The 26633-nt window shown below is 45.6% G+C and overlaps 1 protein-coding gene across 2 annotated transcripts in view; it reads left to right on the forward strand.

The window, feature by feature from the left end:
- The window catches only part of CXXC1 (CXXC finger protein 1), a 68720-nt gene extending 43463 nt beyond the window's left edge, over positions 1–25257 (forward strand). The window contains exons 7-15 of one of the 2 annotated variants that reach the window (XM_068248719.1): positions 637–816; positions 890–997; positions 5234–5418; positions 9532–9739; positions 12039–12149; positions 16133–16182; positions 18653–18749; positions 19361–19513; positions 24979–25257. In XM_068248719.1, coding sequence (XP_068104820.1) covers positions 637–816; positions 890–997; positions 5234–5418; positions 9532–9739; positions 12039–12149; positions 16133–16182; positions 18653–18749; positions 19361–19513; positions 24979–25125 — 1239 coding nt within the window. In that variant the 3' untranslated portion in view covers positions 25126–25257. The remainder of the gene's footprint in view (positions 1–636; positions 817–889; positions 998–5233; positions 5419–9531; positions 9740–12038; positions 12150–16132; positions 16183–18652; positions 18750–19360; positions 19514–24978) is intronic. The other variant, XM_068248720.1, reaches the window with a different exon arrangement.
- Positions 25258–26633: the final 1376 nt, after the last annotated feature.

The following is a 26633-nucleotide window of genomic DNA, read 5'->3' on the forward strand; positions in this document are numbered from 1 at the left end:
TGTTTCAGTGCCTCTTGTTCTTGGAGAGATTTTCCCACTTCCTGTGTGGACAGGAAGTAGTGGAAACTCTTCCAGATGTGGACACAGAAAGGCAGTAAAAATCCAAGAGAATTTCTAACCCCTTTCCACATTTTCCAAATCTAAAATAGTTTCTTTTCCATGGAATTAGGCTTGATCTGCTAAATGCATAAAGAAAATCTGTCCGTGAACGAGAGTGTCAAAGAGAACCTGCACAATCGAAACTGAATTTACTGTGAAAAAATACATAATTATTGCATTCTTTCCGTGACAGCTACAAGCCAAGGTGATCAGTAAGCCCTGATTGCCACCCAGCCCAGAAGTAAAGATTTCCCCCAAAGGAGATACCGACAGTTATAAAAGCTGGGCTGAAGTTCTAAACTGTTCACCATCGATAAAGAAAAAGTTTCTTTATTGCTGTCCTTGTCTCTGCTGGCGAAATGTAGCCACTTTTTCATCTTTGACACCTGCCACTAGTACAGGAAAGTGAAGAAAACTTTTCCCCAAAGGAGACACAGACAGCAAGTAAAACTGAAATACTGCGGTTTACTGTTTCATACTCTATCTAAAACTAAAATAAAGGTTTTGGCTGGAGCATTTCTTTAACACTCCTTTTAGAAATGTAATGTGATTCCCCCTCAGAAAATGCTACGGGTCAGGGACGATGAGCTGTCCATGTTCCGGGACACCCCGGAACCCCCCAGCCTGGCCGAGTCTCTGTCTGATGATGACCTACCGCTCGACCCAGAACTGTACCAGGAGCTCTGTGCTGGAGGCGCCTTCGACGACCAGAACTTGGTGAGTTTTGAAGAAAGCTGACAGAGGTCCTTCCAGTTGGAGAACCTCCCTAACCTGACTTGTGTTCCCCCAGCCCTGGCTGAGCGACACGGACGACACGCCATTTCTGGACTCTGTTCTGAGGAAGAGAGCCGTCAAGGTGAAGCACGTCAAGAGGCGCGAGAAGAAGTCTGATAAGAAGGTAAATCCATATTCCCTATCCCTTCTCATTAAGATCTGGTTCAGACGGATGGCTGCCAGTGTCCATGCTCGTCGTTTAACTCTGGGACCAACTTGCTCCTCATTGAGATGATTCATCTCAATCAGTGTTCATCTAAATGCGTTTACTGGCGATTGCGCAAAAGTCCCATGTGGCATCCAGCCACGGAACGGAATGACGCAGGCCGAACGCTCTTCTGCTAGTTTGCAGTCACCCTTGTGAACTGGCCTCAAAGCAAAGGTAAAGCCACCCCCCCCCCCCCCCGAAAAAGAAAAGTTACGGTACATACTCGCCTATGGAGAGGGAAATGATCATTAACGTGAATTTTCTTTGAATGAACGATCCGAACATTTGCTCAATTTCGTTGATTTGATCTGATTAGATTGGTTAGATGATTTTTTTTCCAATTGTGGTCACAAACGATCTCTCCGATCGCTCATCCAAAGAGTGGTTTGTAAACGATTGTTCAGCAAATTGTATCATTGGTGGTCACCTTACAGCCTTTCTAGTCCTCTCTTGATGCCCTTTGCCACCTTCGGGAGTCTTCGGAAAGCTTCTGAAGCACTCGCGTCTCAGAGTACTTCCAAAGATGTGCATAAGCTCAGTACAGACTCGCTCTTCTTCAGAAGTACTGTATATTCATATGCACTTCCCTTGATATTGCCGCATATGTAAAAACTAGAGGAACAGACAAATCCTGGCGCTGCTGCAGGAATCGCTGTGATTTATCGGTCCAGAAGTTTTGTAGTGACAGATGAATGCAGTAGTCAAAAAGCAACTAATACAAAGCGTGTGTACCGTTAAAGAGACACTGAAGCGGAAAAAAAATATGATATAGTGAATTGGTTGTGTACTATGAATAATTACTAGAAGATTAGCAGCAAAGAAAATATTCTCATACTTTTATTTTCAGGTATATAGTGTTTTTTCTAACATTGCATCATTCTATAATATGTGCAGATTACACAACACTCAGCATTCAAAATGAGTCTTTCAGAGCAGTCTGTGCACTAATGACCTTTCCTCTAGCAGAGAAAAAGAAAACAGCTGAGATAATAAAAGTCAGATAACAGCCCTACTAAACTTAGTCGGAGAGTTAATGGCTTGTTTGCATAGAGATAACAACTGGAGTTTCTTAACTCTTCCTGTACTGGAAACAATTAGACTGATGTATCTGATCTTAATGTTTTATTTCTTAGCTGTACTACACATACAAATCATAATATCATAATTTTTTTTTCGCTTCAGTGTCTCTTTAAGCCGTGGAGAGCGTACAGTGGGTGCGGGCACTGGCAAGTTTGATGGCCGCTTTGCATGGTGTGCCCAAATCTCCCTGCACCTATTTGTTATGTTCTGGTGTCAGGATCCTTTGCTCTGGAATTGCCCCTCTCGTATTTATTTAGTATCTTTGATGGCCTTTTTTCTATCTGGGAGAGTTTTTGTTTGCTTGTCTTTATTTTATCTCCCCTTTCCTTTGAGGGCGGTATTGTTGTTTTCACAAAGTAATACCAGCTCCCCCCTCCCCCACTCCTTTCCCTTTATACACTTTTGATTAACCTCTTGACGACCAGCTAACGCCGATTGGCGTAAACTGGTCGTCTGCGGGTTACCATGGAAACGGCCGCTCGATCGAGCGGCTTTTCCATGTCAGTTCACGGAGGGTGTCTCCGTGAACAGCCGGAGAGCTGCCGATCGCAGCTCTCCGGCAAAATGTAAACAGGCGGGGAAGAAATCCCCGCTGTTTACATCATACGGCGCTGCTGCGCAGCAGCGCCGTAAGGCAGATCGGCGATCCCCGGCCTCTTATTGGCCGGGGATCGCCGGCATATGATAGGCTGAAGCCTATCCTTCAATGCGCAGGACGGAACTCCGTCCTGCGCATTACGGAGAGAGGGAGGGAGGGAGGTAAGGAGCGGGAGGGCAGAAATGGCTGCGGAGGGGGGCTTTGAGAAGCCCCCCCCGCAAAACGCAGATGGCCGGCGGCGATCAGACCCCCCCAGCAGGACATCCCCCTAGTGGGGAAAAAAGGGGGGTAGTCTGATCGCCCTGCTGGACTCCTGATCGGTGCTGCGGGCTGGAGAGCCCACGCAGCACCGATCAGTGTAAAATCCACTGGTCGGCAAGTGGTTAAAGGATACCCGAACTGACATGTGGCATGATGAGATAGACATGTGTATGTACAGTGCCTAGCACACAAATAACTATGCTGTGTTCCTTTTTTTCTTTCTCTACCTGAAAGAGTTAAATATCAGGTAAAGTGGCTTGCAAAAAAACTGCCACAAACATGAATCAATTTTATTGAAATTTCACATGAAAGACCAATACAAAAGTGGTGTACACGTGAGAAGTGGAACGGAAATCATACATGATTCCAAACATTTTTTACAAATAAATAACTGCAAAGCGGGGTGTGCGCAATTATTCGGCCCCCTTTGATCTGAGTGCAGTCAGTTGCCTATAGACATTGCCTGATGAGTGCTAATGACTAAATAGAGTGTGTAATCTAATGTCAGTACAAATACAGCTGCTCTGTGACGGCCTCAGAGGTTGTCTAAGAGAATATTGGGAGCAACAACACCATGAAGTCCAAAAAACACACAAGACAGGTCAGGGATAAAGTTATTGAGAAATTTAAAGCATGCTTAGGCTACTAAAAGATTTCCAAAGCCTTGAACATCCCACAGAGCACTGTTCAAGCGATCATTCAGAAATAGAAGGAGTATGGCACAACTGTAAATCTACCAAGACAAGGCCATCCACCTAAACTCACAGGCCAAACAAGGAGAGCGGACTCTGGACGAGCTGCAGAGATCTACAGCTCAGGTGGGAGAATCTGTCCATAGGACAATTATTAGTCATGCACTGCACAAAGTTGGCCTTTATGGAAGAGTGGCAAGAAGAAAGCCATTGTTAACAGAAAAGCATAAGAAGTCCTTTTTGCAGTTTGCCACAAGCCATGTGGGGGACACCGCAACCATGTGGAAGAAGGTGCTCTGGTCAGATGAGACCAAAATGGAACTTTTTGGCCAAAATGCAAAACGCTATGTGTGGCGGAAAACTAACACTGCACATCACTCTGAACACACCATCCCCACTGTCAAATATGGTGGTGGCAGCATCATGCTCGGGGGGTGCATTTCTTCAGCAGGGACAGGGAAGCTGGTCAGAGTTGATGGGAAGATGGATGGAGCCAAATACAGGGCAATCTTGGAAGAAACCCTCTTGGAGTCTGCAAAAGACTTGAGAGAGGGTTGAAGGTTCACCTTCCAGCAGGACAACGACCCTAAACATAAAGCCAGGGCAACAATAGCATGGTTTAAAACAAAACAGATCCATGTGTTAGAATGGACCAGTCAAAGTCCAGATCTAAATCCAATCGAGAATTTGTGGCAAGATCTGAAAACTGCTGTCAATCTAATCTGACTGAGGTGGAGCTGTTTTGCAAAGAAGAATGGGCAAGGATTTCAGTCTCTAGATGTGCAAAGCTGGTGGAGACATACCCTAAAAGACTGGCAGCTGTAATTGCAGCAAAAGGTGGTTCTACAAAGTATTGACTCAGGGGGCCGAATAATTACGCACACCCCACTTTGCAGTTATTGATTTGTAAAAAATGTTTGGAATCATGTAGGATTTTCGTTCCACTTCTCACGTGTACACCACTTTGTATTGGTCTTTCACGTGGAATTCCAATAAAATTGATTCATGTTTGTGGCAGTAATGTGACAAAATGTGGAAAACTTCAAGGGGGCCGAATACTTTTGCAAGCCACTGTATGTAAGTGGCTGACTCAGTCATGACTCAGACAGGAAGTGACTACAGTCTGACCCTTACTGATAAGAAATTCCAACTATAAAACACTTTCCTAGCAGAAAAAGGCTTTTGAGAGCAAGAAAGAGGTAAAAAGGGGAATTTCTTATCAGTGAGGATCACAATGTAGTCATTTCCTGTCTGAGTCAGGACTGAGTCAGCCACTTACATACCTGATATTTAACTCTTTCAGGCAGAGAAAGAACAAAAGGAACACAGCATAGTTTGTGTGCTAGGCACTCTACATACACGTCTATCACATCATGTCACATGTCAGTTCGGGTATCCTTTAAGCAGGGATGTGGTGACAACGCTTCGGGATGTTCTCATCTCTTTTCCACGTTTATTACTTATTGAACGTTGCAAGCAGGCGCGCACACACAACTTCCTGTTTCCTGTTCTCTCATTCAGAAGGATGACAAGTACAAGAGACACAAGCAGAAGCAGAGGCACAAAGATAAAGCCAAGCACTCGGAGCGTCTGGAGAACAGAGACTATTCATCGCTGCGGCAGTGCCTGGGGCCCAACTGTGTGCAGCCAGCCAGAGCCAGCTCCAAGTACTGCTCCGACGACTGCGGCATGAAGCTTGCAGCCAAGTGAGTCATTCAAATGCTTTGCCTCATTCTTTAGGAAATGGATAAATATGCTCTCTTGTTTATATATAATATTCATCAACTTAAAGAGGAACTGTAGTGAAATTAACATCATGAATACATTTTTTCCCTACAATATTCATTTAGAAATTAATTAGTCAGTGTGGTGCCCTTGTAAATTCTTTCCTCACCCTGATTTACATTCTGAAATTAATCATAGGTGGCGACATCTTTAGTGCTGTCAGCAGGGCCATATTTACCATAAGGCACTGTAGGCACGTGTCTACAGGCGCCTGATGATGGATCATGGAAAGGCGGCTCACTGCCCTCCCCTGTGCCTCCCTTCTGCCCTATGCAGATTCCTGATGAGAGTGTAAATGAGAGGTTACTCACCCAGCTCTCAGCATTCCACTGACCAGATCTCAGTCCCCTCCCTTGTGCCTCCCTCCCTCCTTCCCTGTGCAGATTCCTGATGAGAGTGTAAATGAGAGGTTACTCACCCAACTCTCGGCATACCACTTCTTTCAATCAGGGGCACCTCTAGCTACTTAATATTCAGGTTCCTCTAGCTTCCTAATACTTGGGGGCACTTCTAGCTACTTAATATTGGGGGCACTTCTGGCTATTTAATGCTAAGAGGCACCTGTAGCTATGACGGGCAGTGGAAGTAAGGGAGAAGTGACATCAGGGCCATCCAGCACACTTGTGGTGTGGTTCAGCGGGGGTTTGTAGATTCATGGAGGACGGATTTTATATTGCCAGGACATCTCTGCCTATAGGCTCCTGTGAGGTGAATCTGGGCCTGGCTGTCAGGTGCAGCTAGACTATTTGGAAAAGGGGCATCCCTTACAGGAGAAATACTCCTGCAAATTGCCTCTTCCCGCCCTTTCCCCAGCCTCTATCCCACCCCTTCCCCAGCCTCTATCCCACCCCTTCCCCAGCCTCTATGCCGCCCCTTTCTCACTTCTATCCCACCCCTTCCCCACCTCTATCCCACCCCTTCCCCGCCTCTATCCCGCCCCTTCCCCGCCTCTATCCCGCCCCTTCCCCACCTCTATCCCACCCCTTCCCCAGTCTCTATCCCGCCCCTTCCCCGCCTCTATCCCGCCCCTTCCCCACCTCTATCCCGCCTCTATCCCACCCATTTCCTTGCCTTTATGCCGCCCCTTTCCCAGCCTCTATGCCGCCCCTTTCCCAACCTCTATCCCGCCCCTTCCCCACCTCTATCCAGCCCCTTCCCCACCTCTATCCCACCCCTTCCCCAGTCAGAAACACCAGATTTGCTGCATGCTTGTTCAGGGTCTATGGCTGAAAGCATTAGAGGCAGAGGATCAGCAGGACTGCCAGGCAACTGGTATTGCTTAACCATTTCAGATGCCCGGACGTGATGCTCACGTCCAGGCGGCTGCTCTGCAGCGGTGTCGCGCTTCGGCGCGCTCCCGCGTGCGATCGCGGGCGCGCCCCTGTGCTCTCCCCCCGGTAGCCCTGGGATCAGTGAACGGGAACATGGTTCCCGATCACCGATCCATGTCCCCAGTAGAAAAGCCGAAGCGCTCTTACTAGAGGATTCAGTCTTTCTGCAAATCACATTTTCCGCGTCCTCCTTGTGCTTCCGGTTAGCGAGAAGCACAAGGAGAACAAAAAAAACTTAAGGTGGCCATCTTGTGGCCAAATAGTAAAACTAATCTACATATTTTTTACATTACAATTTACACATATAACAACATTAAAAATTAACAGTTTATTTCCCACACCAAAATATTACCCAAATAACATTTTTTATGGAAAAAAAAATTACAATTAAAAACAAGCAAACAAATAGTTACCTAAGGGTCTGAACTTTTTAAATATGCATTTGAAGGGGGTATACTACAAACATTTTTTAAATTATAAGCTTGTAAATAGTGATGAACGCAAAACAGAAAAAATGCACCTTTATTTCCAATAAAATATTGGCGCCATACATTGTGATAGGGACAAAATTGAAATGGTGTCATAACCGAGACAAACGGGCAAATAAAATACATAGGTTTTAATTATGGTAGCGTGGATTATTTTAAAACTATAATGGACTAAAACTGAGAAATAATGATTTTTTTCTTATTAATCCTGTTAAAATGCATTTATAAAAAAATAGTTCTTAGCAAAATGTACCACCCAAAGAAAGCCTAATTAGTGGCAGAAAAAACAAGATATAGATCAATAAATTGTGTTAAGAAGTGATAAAGTTATTAGCGAATGAATGGGAGGTGAAAATTGCTCTGATGCATAAGGTGGAACATCCCCGCGGGCTGAAATGGTTACAAGGAAATACATATGGCAGCCTCCACATACCTCTCGCTACAGTTGACCTTTAATTTAATTAATTTAATTCCTATTTGGGGAAGATTCCTTTGTCAAATTACACTGGAGGTAGTCATTAATACTCTGACACAGGAGACCAGGGTTCGAATCTCTGCTCTGCCTGTTCAGTAAGCCAGCACCTAGTCAGTAGGAGACCTTGGGCAAGTCTCTCTAACACTGCTACTGTCAATAGAAAGCATCCTTGTGGCTGCAGCTCTGGCACTTTGAGTCTGCCAGGAGAAAAGCGCAATATAAGTGTTTGTCTTTTATTATAAAAGAAACCTATGTAATGGCTATACATGTTTGCTTAAAGCAACCTTAATTCTAAAACAAAACAAAACATGAGTTTCACTTACCTGGGGCATGTACCAGCCCCCTGCAGCCATCCTGCGCCCTCGCAGTCGCTCATGGCTCCTCCGGTCCCCCGCCGCCAGCTAGTTTTGGTTTTGCCTACTCTGAGTCGGCGGGCCGCCATACGTACCTTTTTAACGCATTCCCGCTGGTGCAGGAAGCTATCGCGGACATTAACACGTACATTTTTACGCGTTACAGGTGCAATGCATAAAAATGTACGCGTTGCACCTGTAACGCGTAAAAATGTACTTGTTAATGTCCGCGATAGCTTCCTGCACCAGTGGGAATGCGTAAAAAGGTACGCATGGCGGCCTGCCGACTCAGAGTAGGCAAAAACAAAACTAGCTGGCGGTGGGGGACCGGAGGAGCCATGAGTGACTGCGAGGGCGCAGGATGGCTGCAGGGGGCTGGTAGATGCCCCAGGTAAGTGAAACTCATGTTTTTTTTTTGTTTTTTTTTTTAGTTAAGGTTCCCTTTAACTTCATAGATCTTGAACTGTTTTTCTTACCAGTATATCAGATTGCAGCACACTACAGATTATATCATATAGATGAGATACCCCTAGGATCATACCTAAAGAGGAACTCCAGTGAAAATAATGTAATAAAAAAAGTGCTTCATTTTTACAATAATTATGTATAAATGATTTAGTCAGTGTTTTCCCATTGTAAAATCTTTTAAATCCCTTATTTACATTCTGACATTTATTACATGGTGACATTTTTACTGTTGGCAGGTGATGTAGCTGGAAGCTGCATGCTATATTGGCAGTTGGAAACAGCTGTAAACAGCTATTTCCCACAATGCAACAAGGTTCACAGACAGGATACTGCCAGGAGTACCACGGTCCTCAGAGTTTCTTGTGGGAGGGGTTTCACCACAATATCAGTCATACAGCTCCCCCTGATGGTCTGTTTGTGAAAAGGAATAGATTTCTCATGTAAAAGGGGGTATCAGCTACTGATTAGGATAAAGTTCAATTCTTGGTCGGAGTTTCTCTTTAAGCGTTGTTCCCTACCTGTGACCACCTTTAAAGCAACTTTATGATCACAGAGAGATGGATGCTGCCAGATTTTTCCAACAGTCCTGCTGATCTCTTTGGCTGCAGTAGTGTCTGAATCTCACTCCGGAAACAAGCATGCGGTTAGTGCGGTCAGACTTTGATCAGAGCAGCTGATCCACATCCTCATTCTGGATCAGTGGCTATAAGTATTAAAGGCAGTGGATCAGCAGGACATCCAGGCAACTGGCTTTGTTTGAAATGGAACAAATTTGGCAGCCTCTGTATCCCTCTCTCTACAGGGGCACTTTATTGTCATGTGTATTTAGCAGGTGGAGAGCGTCGCCATAAAGGTATTGCTCTCAAAGCAGCTGTCACTAAGTGTGCTGAATCATTCTCTGCTTCATGTTCCCCTCTAGCCGGATCTATGAGATCCTCCCGCAGCGCATCCAGCAGTGGCAGCAGAGTCCATGCGTGGCGGAGGAGCAGGGGAAGAAGCTGCTGGAGCGGATCCGCAGGGAGCAGCAGCAAGCTCGCACAAAACTGCAAGAGATGGAGCGCCGCTTCCATGAACTGGAGGCCTTAATCAGCAAGGCCAAGCAGCAGCAGATCCGAGAGGACGAGGAGGTGGGGCCATTGTGGATCTTTAAAGCGAGATTGTCAGCCATACAATCACATTCCCTTCACCCCACTGCTCTGTGTTTATTATGCAGTCTGCATCTTGACCTTGCATTGCAAGCACTCCAATATACAGGTAGTCCCCGACTTACGAACGACTCGCCGATACGAACGCCCTCCGCGATGACGTCACGCAGCCGGGGACTACCCCTTCTGTTGCCGTTCCTTAAGCAGAGTAGGCGCAGCGGAAGCCAGATAGGGGACATCTCACTTGTTCCACGGTGGTGTAAGGTCCCAGCGTGCTGCCCGGGAGCTGCGCGGCCCGTCCTCTCTCCATTCACCCTCGGCAGCTTCTCATGCATCACGTAATGATGCAGTCAGGAGGAACTGCCACTAGTGGGCTTCACCTGATTGCGTCAATATGTGACGCATGAGAAGCCGCCAGAGGGACAGTGAATGGAGAGAGGACGGGCTGCGTAGCTTCCGGGCAGCACGATGGGACCTTACACCACCATGGAACAGGTGAGATGTCCCTGATATGGCTTCCGCTGCATCTACTTTGCTTAACCTCCTTAGCGGTAACCCCATGCTGGACACGGGGTAAGCCGCCGCGGAGGATATCTCAGCCCCTGGTGGGGCAATTTGCAATGTGTTAACTGCTGTACGCGCAGCTAGCACTTTGCTAGCCGCGCGTACAGCTTGATCGGCGCTGCCGCCCGGCGATCAGCCGCACGCAGCGGCGGAAGAGCCCCCCCCCCCGCCAGAGCCCTGCGCAGCCCGGACCAATCACTCCCGGGCAGCGCAAAGGGCTGGATTGGATGCTCCTGACGCACCAGGAAAACCCTCTACTCCAGTCAATGGCCAGGTTTCCAATAATAATCTGCAGGTCTCTCTCCTGCTACTCTGTCTCTTCTTGGCTCTCCTGACTGTCTCTCTGCAAACTCAGTCTGAGTTATTTGAGGATATTTGGGGTGAGTGCGGGCACATTGGGGGGTTGTGTCCCGGCACAGGTGGTTGGAAGGTGATCCTTTAAGGCGCACGGAGGAGAGTTCTCCTGGTGGAGAAGTGACTAGATGAAAGCCGTATTATGCTATGTAATTTTGTTTTATTTTTTTACATGCTGAGATGATTGTCCTGGACTAAGGAGCCAGATATTCTGGAGTACGGTGGAATCTGAGGAACCAGTCTGAGGACTTTATTGGTCACTTGGTGTGAGACTGTATACGCCAATGTTTTTGAGACAGAGAGCGCGCGTATATAATTTTAATTATTATAAGTGGTTACTTGCCGACTGACATTATGTCACGCATCCCCTTGTATGGACGTCGTGTGTGGGTGTGGCCTATACGCTGGACACGAGGAGCAGCTCCGACGTCCATACCAGGGGATGCGTGACATAATGTCAGTCGGCAAGTAACCACTTATACAGGTACCTGTACACTGCGTGACGCCGCAGTAGGAAGCCTTGTCCACCATCAGTCCGGCGGCGAGAAGATAAAACCTTTATGCTAGAGGGAGACATGTTGGAAGCCATTCAGCTGTGTGGAGAGCCAGCGTGTACAATGGTGGCATGGTGTTTCGAGAAAGGACTTTGCTTATAATTTCGTACAAGGAGTTGTTCAAGGTTATGCCTATGCAGAAGGCTAACGCAGTTGTTGAAGATTAAACCTTGGACTGTGTAGTAATGCTGCATGATAGTTCATGAATTGCATATACTCCGGAGTGAATTCTTAGACAAGTGGACTTGTTGTTTTTGATTGGAAGTCAAAATTATTGCCTCATTTCATCTATTCATCTATTCAATACGGATTGGCCAAATCCATGGTTGATGAATGTGGTATGAATGTGTATGGTAGTATCCAGGAGCGCTTCTTATAGATTCCAGCGTGGGTATAGGGTTTTAATAGGTGGGAGGATTTGGAGGGTCAGTTGTTGTTATTTACCTTTGTTACATTAAAGAGACCTTATAGTATGTGAGTCCATTGTCTTTTGTGTTGTTCAGCGTTTACTCACTCCATGGAAATCACGATTGGGTGAATAACTTTTCTTGTATGTCCTTTTTCAAAGGACTGTGATAGGAAGCAGAGGAGCAGAAGTCGGCCCTCTAGCCCAGTGGGCTGTAGTTTGTCCAAGGCTGCATTAACTAAATTGTGCCAATTGGGGGGACATCTTCACGGAGCCACTTGCGGGTGGAAATTAGCAGCGGTTTCAGATTTCTTTGCTAGTGACGCAGCATTGCGAGCAGGAGAATCCGCACAGATGGGATTGATGACTAATATAATTAGCCTTGTTTGTTTTTCTTCCACAGACCTATGACGGGGACAGTGATGACACCGACCTGCAAATTTTTTGTGTGTCTTGTGGGCATCCAATCAACCCCAAAGTTGCCCTGAGGCATATGGAGCGCTGCTATGCAAAGGTGAGAGAAGATGAACCCCAAAAGCTGTTCTATGAAAATGGTGAAATTGTTTTAATTCTAAACGGGGATTTCTCAGTGATCAGCCACCCATTCATGAGTCCATCCGATTCAATCCCTTGATTCTCTCTATAACCTGATCTAGAGGAAAAAGCCACAGGGGTAAAACGTATCTCCTTGGTTCAACCAAAAGTATCAATACATAAGGGAAGGAGTGTTAAAGTGGATCCGAGATGAACTTTTACTCATTGCATAATTGTGTTCCTTTCCTATTGTTTATAGGGCATTCCTCAAGCCAAATACTTTTTTTGTTTTTGTTTTAATACTCTAATTCCCTATAAACTAAACAAGCCACGCCCACAGGTTTTCAGAGAGCCAAGGCACTTTAAGACAGTAGCAAGGGCTCATGGCAGCTCAGTCTGGGCAGGAGGAGGGGGGGGAGGTATTACTAGCCAGAGATTTCAGAGGAGGAGGGGGGATTAGGTTTTTTTACTCAAGATGCAGATAAGCCTGCCTCTGTGTAATGTTTACAAACAACATGGCTGCCCTCATTGTATCACAGGAAGAAATAATAATTTTCTATTAAAGCTGTTTGCAGCTAGATTTGCTGTGTAAGCTATCTAAACTTTAGATAAGATATATAGACAAGTTACTTGTTATAGTTAGTTTTTCATCTCGGATCCGCTTTGAGTACGGGTTTTAATTCAGTGCACTCCCTCCTTCCCCTGTATGTGTTTTTTGGTCAGCATGCACACAGCTTATGCTGGTGTACTTAGCTGGTGTTTGCGCATGGTGCGCATGAATACATTACGTTCGCTCCCTTGTGCGATTGGTAAAATGCGCTATCTGTCCCAGGAGAGGACGTCAGGATGTGTGCTCCTAATCCCTAGAAAGGTTTGATGCAATGAATGTTTGCATGTCTGCACTATGCATGTTACAGGGCCAGAGTTAGGACACCTATGTTTACCTGGGTACTTCTGCGCAGTATAGGTGACTAAGCATAAGAATGCATTCTTCTGTGAACTAAGACCCCGGCTTTTAACTTAGCTGTAGGGATAACAGTGGTGCCTGGATGAGTGAATCTGTGAATGCATTTGTTTGAACATTTGCATGCGAGAGTCCGAAGGGTTAATAGATTTTTGCTGTTTTCTGGCCACACCCCCTTCAGCACCTCCCTTTCCTTAATAACTTATTTTAATGTCCTAACTAGAGGTGATGTGCAGGGATATATATGTTATTTCTTGAGTAGAAAGAAGGCATGACATATGTAGTACATAGAAGCAGAATGCAGGCACCATCCAAGGCAACAAGTGGTTTATTTAGTGGCAAAATACAGACAGCCCTACAGATACCAGTAGTGGTGTGTACCAGAGTCACTGGGCCAGATTTATCAAAGCATTACTGACAGTTTTTTCTTCTCAAGCCGTTCTAACCAGCAGGGGAACTGTTCTGCATGGTAATAATAAGATTCTTAAATCCTACTTAATAGTGACAGTTTAGTGTGAATTTCTAGAACTGCACTACAGTTAAAAGTTAAGAAAAGTGCAAATCCATTCCTTAACTGCTGCAGATTAGGAAGTGCTTAACAGCAGTTCTGCAGATATTGCAGCAGTGCAGGCTGGAAGTGAATTGTGAAGTGCTAAGGTCTAATGGTGGACATAATCGGACATAGGAAAATAAGGCTGCCGCTAGGGGCGCTGTTGCCTAATAAAAATTCGGCACAGTGTTAGCCACTGTAGATCAGTGTCAGACTAAGTCCGACACTTTGACTTGCCGCCGCCCCATCTTCTTGTACTGTGCCAGGTAAATTAGATATTACATGGACGCATAAGAGCCCGTCACTAGGGGTGCAATTGTTGAATCTGGTCGGCACGGCCTTACCCTTCAAGGACACTTCGATCCCCTTCTGCACTGTGCTGCACCGTGGAATTGTGCTGGTGCACGTGCAGTGGGGTTGGAGCTACAACACACGATTTGAGGAGATGTGGGTGATTGCTAAATTGGTTTACAGGTGATCAAATCTCCTTTCCTCCATGCACAGTTCATGTCTCTCTTTTTTTTTTTTTTACACATTAATTAAATCACCTCAACATTTTCTATTTTTCCAAACTAAACAAATAAATTTGAGTAATGTTTTAGGGCCCTGGCACACCAGAGAGCGTTTTGCACGTCATTTTCATAAAAAAAAAACGCTTCCACTGACTTTAATTAAAATCGCAGTAAAACCGTTGCAAGATTGCGATTTTTTTTCTTATGAACTTGTGTTTTTGGGATGAGGGAGGAAACCGGAGTATCCGGAGGAAACCCATGCAGTCACAGGGAGAACATACAAACTGTGCAAAACATGCAAATGTTACTGAAAACTTAAAGGGATACTGTAGGGGGGTCAGGGGAAAATGAGTTGAACTTACCCGGGGCTTCTAACGGTCCCCCGCAGACATCCTGTGTTGGCGCAGCCACTCACCGATGCTCCGGCCCCGCCTCCAGTTCACTTCTGGAATTTCAGCCCTTTAAAGTCTGAAAACCACTACGCCTGCGTTGCCGTGTCCTCGATCCCGCTGAGGTCATCAAGAGCGCACAGCGCAGGCCCAGTATGGTCTATGTCTGCGCAGTACACTCTTGGTGACATCAGCGGGAGCGAGGACACGGGCGTGCAGGCGTAGTGGTTTTCTGACTTTAAAGTCAGAAATTCCAGAAGTGAACTGGAGGCGGGGCCGGAGCATCGGTGAGTGGCTGCGCCAATACAGGATGTCTGCAGGGGACCATTAGAAGCCCCGGGTCAGTTCAGCTCATTTTACCCCGACCCCCCTACAGTATCCCTTTAAGCAGTTTGATATGCTTTTACTGCAATTTTTAATTCGTTCATTTTACAATAGATTTTTATCACAATTAGTCTAATTCTGTATAATAATAATTAGTATAATTCTCAATCATCTTACATTTACTTGCACCTCAGTAACAATCTTACGGATTAATTTGTAGTAAGAGAACAGAGGTGCCATCAGGATAAAAGTTGATAAAAAAGTTATTTTTGCCAATAGCACGTTCAGCGCTATTTGTCCTCACTTTATTGCCTGATGAAGCGGGCTGTGCCTGCGAAACGCGTCAGTGGGGTACCTTTAAATAAATGTGTTTATACAAATTCAGACAGTCTTTTCGTGTCTGCTTTCCGGAGGTAAGTCCACCGCTGCCTCCTAGCAACTTTTTAAAATTTTTATCCTGCTGGCGCCTCTGTTCTCTTACTACGATACAGTGTCCACCCTTGGTGGAGGGGCGACCTACCCTCTTCTTTACGATCTACAGAGAGCGACATCTTAATCCTGAGTGAGGACAGGCCTAATCTCCTCACCTGCCTATACAGTGGTTGCCTATGTGGTAACCTATGTTTGTGAGTATTCATATCTCACTATTCATATTTTCCACTTGCTTTTAACATACTACACTATATTGGGCTCTCGGTTTCTTCATTTTTATCTACTGATTAATTTGGACTTTGGTACATCTACATTTGGGCAACACAATACAAACATAGCTGGCACTGGCGGGTAGCATTTGTTAAATATAGCTGGCAGTTTAAAGGTACATACACACGTCGGATATTTCCAAATGACCGGTCGTTGGGACGCTTGATCGTCCGGTTGTTTGGACGTCAAATCGGGCGTGTGTACGGTCTGTTGTTCAGCTGATAAGACTGGATTTCAACGATCCGCTTAGCAGATTGTTGAAATCCAGTCTTATCAGCTGAACGATTGACCGCACACACGCCTGATTTGACGTCCAAACGACTGGTCGTTAAGAAAAATCCGACGTGTGTACGAGCCTTTATGGTTAAGACATCATTTCAGTAAAACACTAACCCCAGCTGCATTGTTTTCTGGTTATGTCACACATTGATTTATAGTCTTTAGGGTTGTTCCCTATAACTATGGTTACTTACTGTATCCTATTGTGAAATATTGTTACTATTATTATTATTATTTCCATAGTATGAAAGCCAGACGTCCTTTGGATCCATGTACCCAACCAGGATTGAAGGGTATGTTTGTTTTGACGTTATTCTACTTCATCTCGCTGTCTCCTCCTATTTCTACTCTGCTATTTCTACTCTTTCTATGCCAGATGGATTTATTTTGTAAGGGTAGCTTTATCTATTTAGTGTGAATTGATCAGCAGAGCACTGACTCAGTGCCACACCATTTTATTATAACATACTTTAGTACTTATTGAAGGTGTGACACATATTCTTGAGTCTTTGCACTGGTGAAATGGAAGAACTCTCGCCTACAAAGCTCTCCACAACATAGCTCCTACCTATCTTAATCAACTTATTTCCAGATACCATCCTACACGCAATCTCTGCTCTGCTAACGATATCCTTCTGTCTTCTTCCCTGATTACCTTTTCCCACTCCCGCTTGCAAGACTTCTCTCGATCCTCTCCCCTCCTCTGGAACACTCTCCCTCAACACATCCGCCACTCACCCACGCTTACTAATTTTAGGCGCAATCTGAATACTCACCTCCTCAGGCAAGCATACTCTCCTACCTAGGACCATGCCCACTAATACGGTGACCATACGTCCCGCTTTACCCGGGCCGCGTCCCGCCTTCGGGGGGCGCTGTCCCAGGATGCATGAGGTCCCGGGAAACGTCCCGCTTTCAGCAGCGGGACGTCCCGGCCTCGGGACTCTGGTCACCGTACATGAACTAGCCGCAGCGTCTCATAGACGCTGTGCTAGTTCATGCCCCGCTCCAGCAGCCTGCATTGTCCTCCGGCAGGCACAGGCAGAGCGGGGCTACGGGAAGATGGCGTCCGGAGGCGGAGCCCTATACTGGAGACTGTGTCTCCAGTACAGGGCTCCGCCTCCGGACGCCATCTTACCGTAGCCCCGCTCTGCCTGTGAGAGGAGAGCGGGAGATTGAAGGAGGATCGTCCGGAGGAGCTGCACACACCAGAGGCCGGCTGCGTGAGGGGACCTGTCTTATGTCAGGTGAGTACATGCTTTTTTTTTTCCAGGTGAAATGTGCCCCCATTGCGTATTTGTGCTGACATGTTTGCCCCCATTGCGTATTTGTGCTGACATGTTTGCCCCCATTGCGTATTTGTGCTGACATGTTTGCCCCCATTGCGTATTTGTGCTGACATGTTTGCCCCCATTGCGTATTTGTGCTGACATGTTTGCCCCCATTGCGTATTTGTGCTGACATGTTTGCCCCCATTGCGTTTAATTTGTGCTGACATGTTTGCCCCCATTGCGTTTAATTTGTGCTGACATGTTTGCCCCCATTGCGTTTAATTTGTGCTGACATGTTTGCCCCCATTGCGTTTTTGTACTGACATGTTTGCCCCCATTGCGTATTTGTGCTGACATGTTTGCCCCCATTGCGTATTTGTGCTGACATGTTCCCCCATTGCGTTTAATTTGTGCTGACATGTTTGCCCCCATTGCGTTTAATTTGTGCTGACATGTTTGCCCCCATTGCGTTTAATTTGTGCTGACATGTTTGCCCCCATTGCGTTTTTGTACTGACATGTTTGCCCCCATTGCGTTTTTGTGCTGACATGTTGCCCTTCAATGCGTTTATTTTGTACTGACATGTTTGCCCGCAGTGCGTTTATTTTGTACTGACATGTTTGCCCGCAATGCGTTTATTTTGTACTGACATGTTTGCCCGCAATGCGTTTATTTTGTACTGACATGTTTGCCCGCAATGCGTTTATTTTGTGCTGACATGTTTGCCCCCATTGCGTTCATTTTGTGCTGAAATGTTGCCCGCAATGCGTTTATTTTGTGCTGACATGTTTGCCCCCATTGCGTTCATTTTGTGCTGATATATTGCCTGCAATGCGTTTATTTTGTGCTGACATGTTGCCTGCAATACGTTTATTTTGTGCTGACATGTTGCCCATTGCGTTTATTTTGTGGTGTCCGGGGTAACTGTTACTGCATTTATTATTTAATGGTCATAGTTGGCTATGTTTGCTGCTTTGGGGTTACGGTATACTATTAAATAGCATCACACAGTTTCTGCACACCCATGATGCGAACCCTCGTTTGACCACATCACGGCGTAAACACTGCTTTCTTATGCCTCGCTGTTACATCATTAGGTTAGCTCCGCCCATAGAATGTCATGACCACGCCCATTTTCGGCGCGGCGCGCACCACGTTGGTTAGCGCAGCAGTCCCCCATTTTTGGGCCGAATTGTATTGCCCCTGCAAGAGCAAGCTTTCTCGCATGCGCAATACAGAGCCGCCCGTCTTCAGGAGGACACCACTCCCAAAGACTTCCGAAGTCCCCCGCAGTGGGGCATTTAAACGGAGGAACCAGCACTTAACGGAGGGGACCAGGAGAGGAGCGGGAAGGCTCTATAGGACTCAGAGCCTTCCCTCTCCTTAGGTAAGTATCTGGCTGATTTACCGATTCTAATTGACTTTAAGCCATTTTGCTCTTAATGTCATCTCTGTGATTGTCGGACCTCACAAATCTTCTATCTTCTCACAGGGCTACGCGTCTGTTTTGTGACGTGTACAATCCCCAAAGTAAAACTTACTGCAAGCGGCTGCAAGTCCTGTGCCCTGAGCATTCCCGGGACCCCAAGGTAAGGTTTTATCTGACCTGTTAAACTTTACTGCCCCGGCTTAATGCAAACCGGTGAGGTTTGCAAACAAACATTTTCGGTACTTGCCTCAGGAGAGGAGAGCCTCTAGATCAGGCATGGGCAAACTCGGCCCTCCAGCTGTTACGGAACTACAAGTCACACAATGCATTTGCCCTTATGAGTCGTGACTGTGACTGTCAGACTACTGCAATGCATTGTGGGACTTGCAGTGCCTTAACAGCTGGAGGCCCAAGTTTGCCCGTGCCTGCTCTAGATCTTATAGAGCATACATGTCAAACTCTGGCCCGCAAGCCAAATTAGGCAGGTGATAATTTGGCTCCCTCATTCAAAGTCAGCAGCATTCTGATAACTATCCGATTGGCAGCCTGTTTTTGTGCCATCGTTAATTTTCACATACGCCAATGTTGCTCACTCGACGCTAACCGTCGGGGATCACTCATTTTCTGACTACCTCAGACTAGTGTGTAATGAATTTTACACTTCAGGTTTGGTTAATCGCCATCCTGTATTTCTGTGAAATATTTGCCATTGTTCTGTCAGAAGCACAACAAAAAGATTTTGCGCTGTAATGGTTGCTTGTCCCGCCTCAGGTTCCTGCAGATGAGGTCTGTGGCTGTCCAATGACAAAGGACGTCTTTGAGCTGACGGGTGATTTCTGCAGAGTCCCGAAGAGGAAATGTAACCGGCACTACTGTTGGGAGAAGCTGCGCCGCGCTGAGGTGGATTTGGAGCGCGTCCGTGTGGTAAGTTCAGCACCACAGATTGGAAATACAGCTAACATGTCCATGTGCTGTTGGGGGCTGGGTGACATCAGGGTCTGAAAAAAGTAATCCCTGTTAGAATTACCGGTTAATGGCAGTAACATAAGAGGAGAGGACCCTGGCACCTACCACAATGAAACACAGGCTAGGCATCAACCTAATTTGCAACTGAATAAGACCTCACAGATACCTCCTCAGTCATACTAGAGTACTTGTCTCACAGCTTACATATTCTATGCAGTTATAAGATCACACTTCAATACGACTAGGTTCCTAATTTTAAGATTCACAACCCAAAATAAAGGTGGGAATATAGAGGCCGTCCTCTATATCAGGGTCGGTTGGGAGACATTAGTGAAGTAGTCTTACCTCTATAGCAGGGTCGGTTGAGAGACATCATTGAAGTAGTCTTACGTCTATAGCAGGGACGGTTGGGAGACATCAGTGAAGTAGTCTTACCTTTATAGCAGGGTCGGTTGAGAGACATCAGTGAAGAAGTCTTACCTCTATAGCAGGGTCAGTTGGGAGACATCAGTGAAGTAGTCTTACCTCTATAGCAGGGTTGTTTGAGAGACATCAGTGAAGTAGTCTTACCTCTATAGCAGGGTCAGTTGGGAGACATCAGTGAAGTAGTCTTGCCTCTATAGCAGGGTCGGTTGAGAGACATCAGTGAAGAAGTCTTACCTCTATAGCAGTGTCGGTTGGGAGACATCAGTGAAGTAGTCTTATCTCTATAGCAGGGTCGGTTGGGAGACATCAGTGAAGTAGTCTTACCTCTATAGCAGGGTCAGTTGGGAGACATCAGTGAAGTAGTCTTGCCTCTATAGCGGGGTCGGTTGAGAGACATCAGTGAAGAAGTCTTACCTCTATAGCAGGGTCGGTTGGGAGACATCAGTGAAGTAGTCTTGCCTCTATAGCAGGGTCGGTTGAGAGACATCAGTGAAGAAGTCTTACCTCTATAGCAGGGTCGGTTGAGAGACATCAGTGAAGTAGTCTTACCTCTATAGCAGGGTCGGTTGAGAGACATCAGTGAAGAAGTCTTACCTCTATAGCAGGGTCGGTTGAGAGACATCAGTGAAGAAGTCTTACCTCTATAGCAGGGTCGGTTGGGAGACATCAGTGAAGTAGTCTTACCTCTATAGCAGGGTCGGTTGAGAGACATCAGTGAAGTAGTCTTACGTCTATATCAGGGTCGGCTGGGAGACATCAGTGAAGTAGTCTTACCTCTATAGCAGGGTCGGTTGAGAGACATCAGTGAAGTAGTCTTACCTCTATAGCAGGGTCGGTTGAGAGACATCAGTGAAGTAGTCTTACCTCTATAGCAGGGTCGGTTGAGAGACATCAGTGAAGTAGTCTTGCCTCTATAGCAGGGTCGGTTGAGAGACATCAGTGAAGTAGTCTTGCCTCTATAGCAGGGTCGGTTGGGAGACATCAGTGAAGTAGTCTTACCTCTATAGCAGGGTCGGTTGAGAGACATCAGTGAAGTAGTCTTGCCTCTATAGCAGGGTCGGTTGAGAGCCATCAGTGAAGTAGTCTTGCCTCTATAGCAGGGTCGGTTGAGAGACATCAGTGAAGTAGTCTTGCCTCTATAGCAGGGTCGGTTGAGAGACATCAGTGAAGAAGTCTTACCTCTATAGCAGGGTCAGTTGAGAGACATCAGTGAAGTAGTCTTGCCTTTATAGCAGGGTCAGTTGAGAGACATCAGTGAAGTAGTCTTGCCTTTATAGCAGGGTCAGTTGAGAGCCATCAGTGAAGTAGTCTTGCCTCTATAGCAGGGTCGGTTGAGAGACATCAGTGAAGTAGTCTTACCTCTATAGCAGGGTCGGTTGAGAGACATCAGTGAAGTAGTCTTACCTCTATAGCAGGGTCGGTTGGGAGACATCAGTGAAGTAGTCTTACCTCCGATTATCATTGTCTCTCTGGTACCGGGTAGCTGGGCCAGGAAACTCTTCTCTTTGTTAGCTCCTTTTTTCCTCTTCTGCATTCTTCTTTTTTCTTTCTATTTTTCTTATTTATTTTCTTCTTATTATTATTTTTTTTCCTTCTTTCTCTTTTCTTCACTTTACTGGTGGATCACTTTTCCAGATGATTTAAGGTTTTACATTCGACTTCTCAGCATATTCGTTCTTTTATATAGAAGCCTCATGTTGTTTTATAGGTACAGTTACGGCTTAACTTTTCTTACCTTAATCAGGATTTTGAAAATACTGTACGCTTACACTCTTTATGAAAAAGGTACATTTTCTGTTACATCCTGAGATGTTTACTGCACTTTCATATAAAAAGTGTGAAACAACTGAAAATATGTCATATTCCAGGTTCTTCAAAGTAGCCACATTTTGCTTTGATTACTGCTTTGCACACTCTTGGCATTCTCTTGATGAGCTTCAAGAGTTAGTCACCTGAAATGGTCTTCCAACAGTCTTGAAGGGGTTCCCAGAGATGCAAAGATTAACAGTTGTTCTAGAGATGTGTCTGCTGCTAGAACTCTGTGTGGCATTGACCTGGTCTCTAATCTGAGCTGCTGTTAACCTGCGATTTCTGAGGCTGGTGACTCGGATGAATTTATCCTCCACAGCAGAGGTGACTCTTGGTCTTCCTTTCCTGGGGTGGTCCGCATGTGAGCCAGTTTCTTTGTAGTGTTTGAAAGTGTCCCCGAGTGCAGTCTCAAAAACCATCATAGCCACTTGTTTTTCTTTACTTAGCTGCTTTTTTCTTGTCATAATACAAATTCTACGCAAAAGGTGGATCAGCGCATCACCAGGTTGCCTCCGAATGGCCTCCCATCATGTGTATGCTAGGTGTGTATTTTATCCCACAAGTGGGGCTTGCACTCTCTTGCAGGTAGGCACTTATCTGTTTTTAGGTAGTGCTGTTCATTTCCTTGCCATAATACGAATTCTAACAGTCTATTCAGTAGGACTATCAGCTGTGTATCCACCTGACTTCTCCATAACACAACTTATGGGCTCAACCCCATTTATAAGGCAAGAAATCCCACTTCTTAAACCTGACAGGGCACACCTGTGAAGTGAAAACCATTTCAGGTGACTACCTCTTGAAGCTCATCAAGAGAATGCCAAGAGTGTGCAAAGCAGTAATCAAAGCAAAAGGTGGCTACTTTGAAGAACCTAGAATATGACCTATTTTCAGTTGTTTCACACTTTTTGGTTATGTACTACTAGTAGACCCAGCCCGTTTAAAAACGGGCTCTAGGTCTACGTCCGCCGCCGCCAGTGCGCATGCTGCGCACGCAACCGCTCGCTCGCCCGCACCCGCCCACCTCGCTCCACCTGCACCCGCCCACCTCGCTCGCTCGCCCGTCCAGCTCCCTGGTCCCAGCTGTCAGTTACTGTAAGCCAGGCAAGCATCCAGAAACGCTGGTGTATAGCAAGCCTATAGTTTTAAATATTACACAGCCACACCAACCCTACATGCAGACAGCCTGTTTCGGGCTTATGGCCCTCATCACTACATGGCAGGGATTGATATGGCTGTATGGGATACAGTGTTGCCAACTTGACAGTAAGGAAAGTAGCTATTGGCTGTCGTAGAAGTCGCTAGAACGCTAGACGTCATCATGTAATTTGCAAATAACTTGCATGTGCAGCGTGCATTATGCAAATTCAGAAACCGAAAGTAAGAGACAATTCTGTCATATGGCTTTCATAAAGTTACGTGACACTTATTTGAAGCTTGAAATATTATTATTATTATTTATTTATAAAGCGCCAACATATTCTGTGGCGCTGTACAATGTAAGAAAACAAACAAGGGATACATAATGATATAGACAATGATATACATCAAATATGAACACTGATACAAAATACAGCACTGCTGATTACAATTTGATTTAACATGATGACTAAAATGTATAAATGTCTAACAGAGTGCAAGCAATTAAATTAATAACATTCCATGACACAAAAGGGTGAGAGCCCTGCCCTTGCGAGCTTACAATCTAAAGGAATGGGGTGGAAACAAGAGGTGGGGATGTATACAGTATATGTACAGGCAGTGCGTAATTAGGTTATTTAGTGGGTGCATGGCCTAAGCTAGAGAATATGCTTGTCGGAAAAGGTGGGTTTTGAGGGAGCATTTAAAGATTTCAAAAGGTGGGAGAGTGGCGGATGTGTTGTGGAAGGGCATTCCAGAGGAAGGGTGAGGCACGTGAGAAGTCTTGTACACGTGAATGTGAGGAGGTAATTGTAGAAGAGGATAGAAGAAGCTCGTGTGCAGATCTGAGATTGCGGTTGGGTTGGTATCTGGAGACTAGTGAGGAGATGTACAGGGGAGAGAGATTGTGGAGAGCTTTGTAGGTTAGGGTTAAGAGTTTGAACTGAATCCTCTCATTAATTGGTAGCCAGTGAAGGGCTTGACAGAGAGGGTCAGCAGAGGAAGAGCGAGAGGAGAGATGAATGAGTCGAGCAGCAGAGTTCAGTACAGAATTGAGTGGTGCTAGCCGGTTAGTTGGAAGTCCACCAAGCAATATATTGCAATAGTCCAATCGAGATATAATAAGAGCATGTACTAACATTTTGGTCATGGGAGAGAAAAGGTCGGATACGTGCTATATTTTTCAGTTGGAAATGGCAGGAGCTGGTTAGGGAGTTAATGTGAGGAGTAAATGAGAGAGAAGAATCAAATATTACCCCCAAGCACCGTGCTTTGGGAACTGATGTTATAGACGTGTTGTTAACATTTATTGTAATATCAGGAAAAGAGGTGGACAGGGATGGTGGAAAGACTATTAGTTCAGATTTATTCATATTAAGTTTTAAGAAGCGAGAGGACATGAAAGAGGAAATAGCGGACAGGCAGTCGGGAACCCGTGTGAGGAGGGAGTTAAGGTCTGGGGCCGAGAGGTACAGTTGTGTATTTGTATCTGACAAACCCATTTGTAAGATTTCGACTTTTATCTCATAACATTGAGTTTATTCTTCTCCTGTTGTAACTGCAGCTGGGGAGGGACGGACTCCTGCTAGAGGACGGGCCTGTCCGTGAGTGCTTTGGGACGGAGGAGGGTCCGGCAGCGGCAGTCAGTACAGACACATCAGAGTCCGTAACACAAGAAAAAGTCGCCAGATTTGTCGCTAGTCGCTTTTTAAAAAAATTGACGCTAGAGGGATTTGAAAAGTCGCTAAATATAGCGACAAAGTCGCTAAGTTGGCAACACTGATGGGATAGGGCTTGGACCAGTACAACAGAGTAACCAAGCAGCTCGCGGTGACCCAAACCACTAGGAATGTATAGGGGGATAAAAGAGACCGAAAAGCCCTTTGACTGATAAGCAATGCTGGGTGAAATTTGTCTTCCTAAAACAGAAGGAAATTTGCAATAATTCAGCTATAAGTGAACATTTGTGGTTACCCACAATGCACCACTACTGAATAATTTTGAGCAAACCTTACTTGGTGTACTCACGTCTTTCTTTTCTCTTTCAGTGGTACAAGCTGGACGAGCTTTTTGAACAGGAGCGGAACGTGCGAATGGCCATGACCAACCGTGCCGGACTCCTGGCTCTCATGTTACACCAAACAATCCAGCACGACCCGGTGACCACAGACCTGCGCACCCATACCGAACGCTGAGTGGGAGGAGCTTGATTTTTACCCCTGCGGAGGGAGAGTGAGAGAGATTTGTATATTATAAAGGAGATCATTCTCGATTCTTTTTATAGCGTTTCCTCTAAACCTCCCCTATATAAAAAAAAAAAAGACTGATTCATTCTTAAGTGTTTTTTATTTTTATTTTATTTTTTATTCTTTCCCCCAGTTTGTAAATTTTATACCATTTACAGAAAGGGTGGGGCTTTGGTTTCTCACCATCCATTTTTAAAAGACAAATTCTTTTAAGCTCATTACTGCATCAGAGTAGACAGTGGACATTTTTTTAGTCTTATTTAGAACTACTGTATCAGGCAGGCTACTATACTAAAGGATCTGCAATGAAGCGCACTACAAATACCAAGATAGCCAGTTGTAAGCCTGGCTACTTTTTAGGGAAAAAAACAGATAAAATTTAAAGTAGCATTTCGGGTAAAGTTTAACCTGCAGGGTTATTAACCGATAACTCCCCAGTCCTGCAGCATTAAGACAGCTTTAGACATAAGATACTTCCCTATGACGGAAGGCTCTGGGCCCTATAGAGCCTTCCCCGTCCTCTCGTGGTCTCCTCGTTCCAGCACTGTCACCATCCCCCCCTTAGCAGTATTCAACCGATCGGAGGGGTGAGTACCACCCGTTCTCCCCAAAGATTACTGTAGTTTTTGTATTTTGATATTGCAATGAAAATCTCTCCTGTCGTACATAATTGAGTAGCACCACGTGATAAATGTGAAAATGGCATCTGTAATCCGTGTGAGCATGTGCTGCTTCTTCCTGTCACTTTGTGCAACACTACTACAAATCCTACTACAAGTCTGTACTCTGCACGCACACGTCAATCGTTAATTCAGCCAGAAAATATTTTTTGCACTGCACAGTTACTGCACCTACGTGAATGTGCCATTGCAGTATGTTAGCATTGCACTATTTTGGCTGTTCACTTTGTGGCGTTGTAATATGGCTGATGTACAGTTTTGATGTGTGCAGACGTGGTGCAGAGACAGAGGCGATGAGGACAGCGGCGTGCGGTTCAAAAAGTGTGGGCAGTGATACAGAGGAAGCAGACAATGAGGCATGTGCACTTCAGATGAGTAGGGGGTAGATGAGGGAAGACAAAAGACTGAACGGGCGTCTGCGCGTTTGGGTCATGGCAGAAGTGCACACGCGCGGCAGGAAAATGTTGGAAAACGTGATGGGCAGCAGAGAGTTTCATTACACCCCTGTCTTGACATTGCAGTAACCATTTAGGATATGATGTAAACATTAGGGCTAGGCTCATCAAGCTAACAATGGTAACCTATAGCTGTCAATCAGAAATTATCTTTATTGATCTGACTATCGGTGATCAGTGATTGGATAGTTGGAGTTTATGAGGTGGAATTTTTTGTAAGTCACAATACTAAAGCTGGACTTATGTTAACCCTATTAGCAGCTTCAACAGAGTTATCTCGTTTAAGATGAGAGCGCTGCATTTGACCTCAGTCTGCTGAACT

This window comes from Hyperolius riggenbachi, chromosome 8, assembly GCF_040937935.1.
Source record: "Hyperolius riggenbachi isolate aHypRig1 chromosome 8, aHypRig1.pri, whole genome shotgun sequence".
NCBI lineage: Eukaryota > Metazoa > Chordata > Amphibia > Anura > Hyperoliidae > Hyperolius > Hyperolius riggenbachi.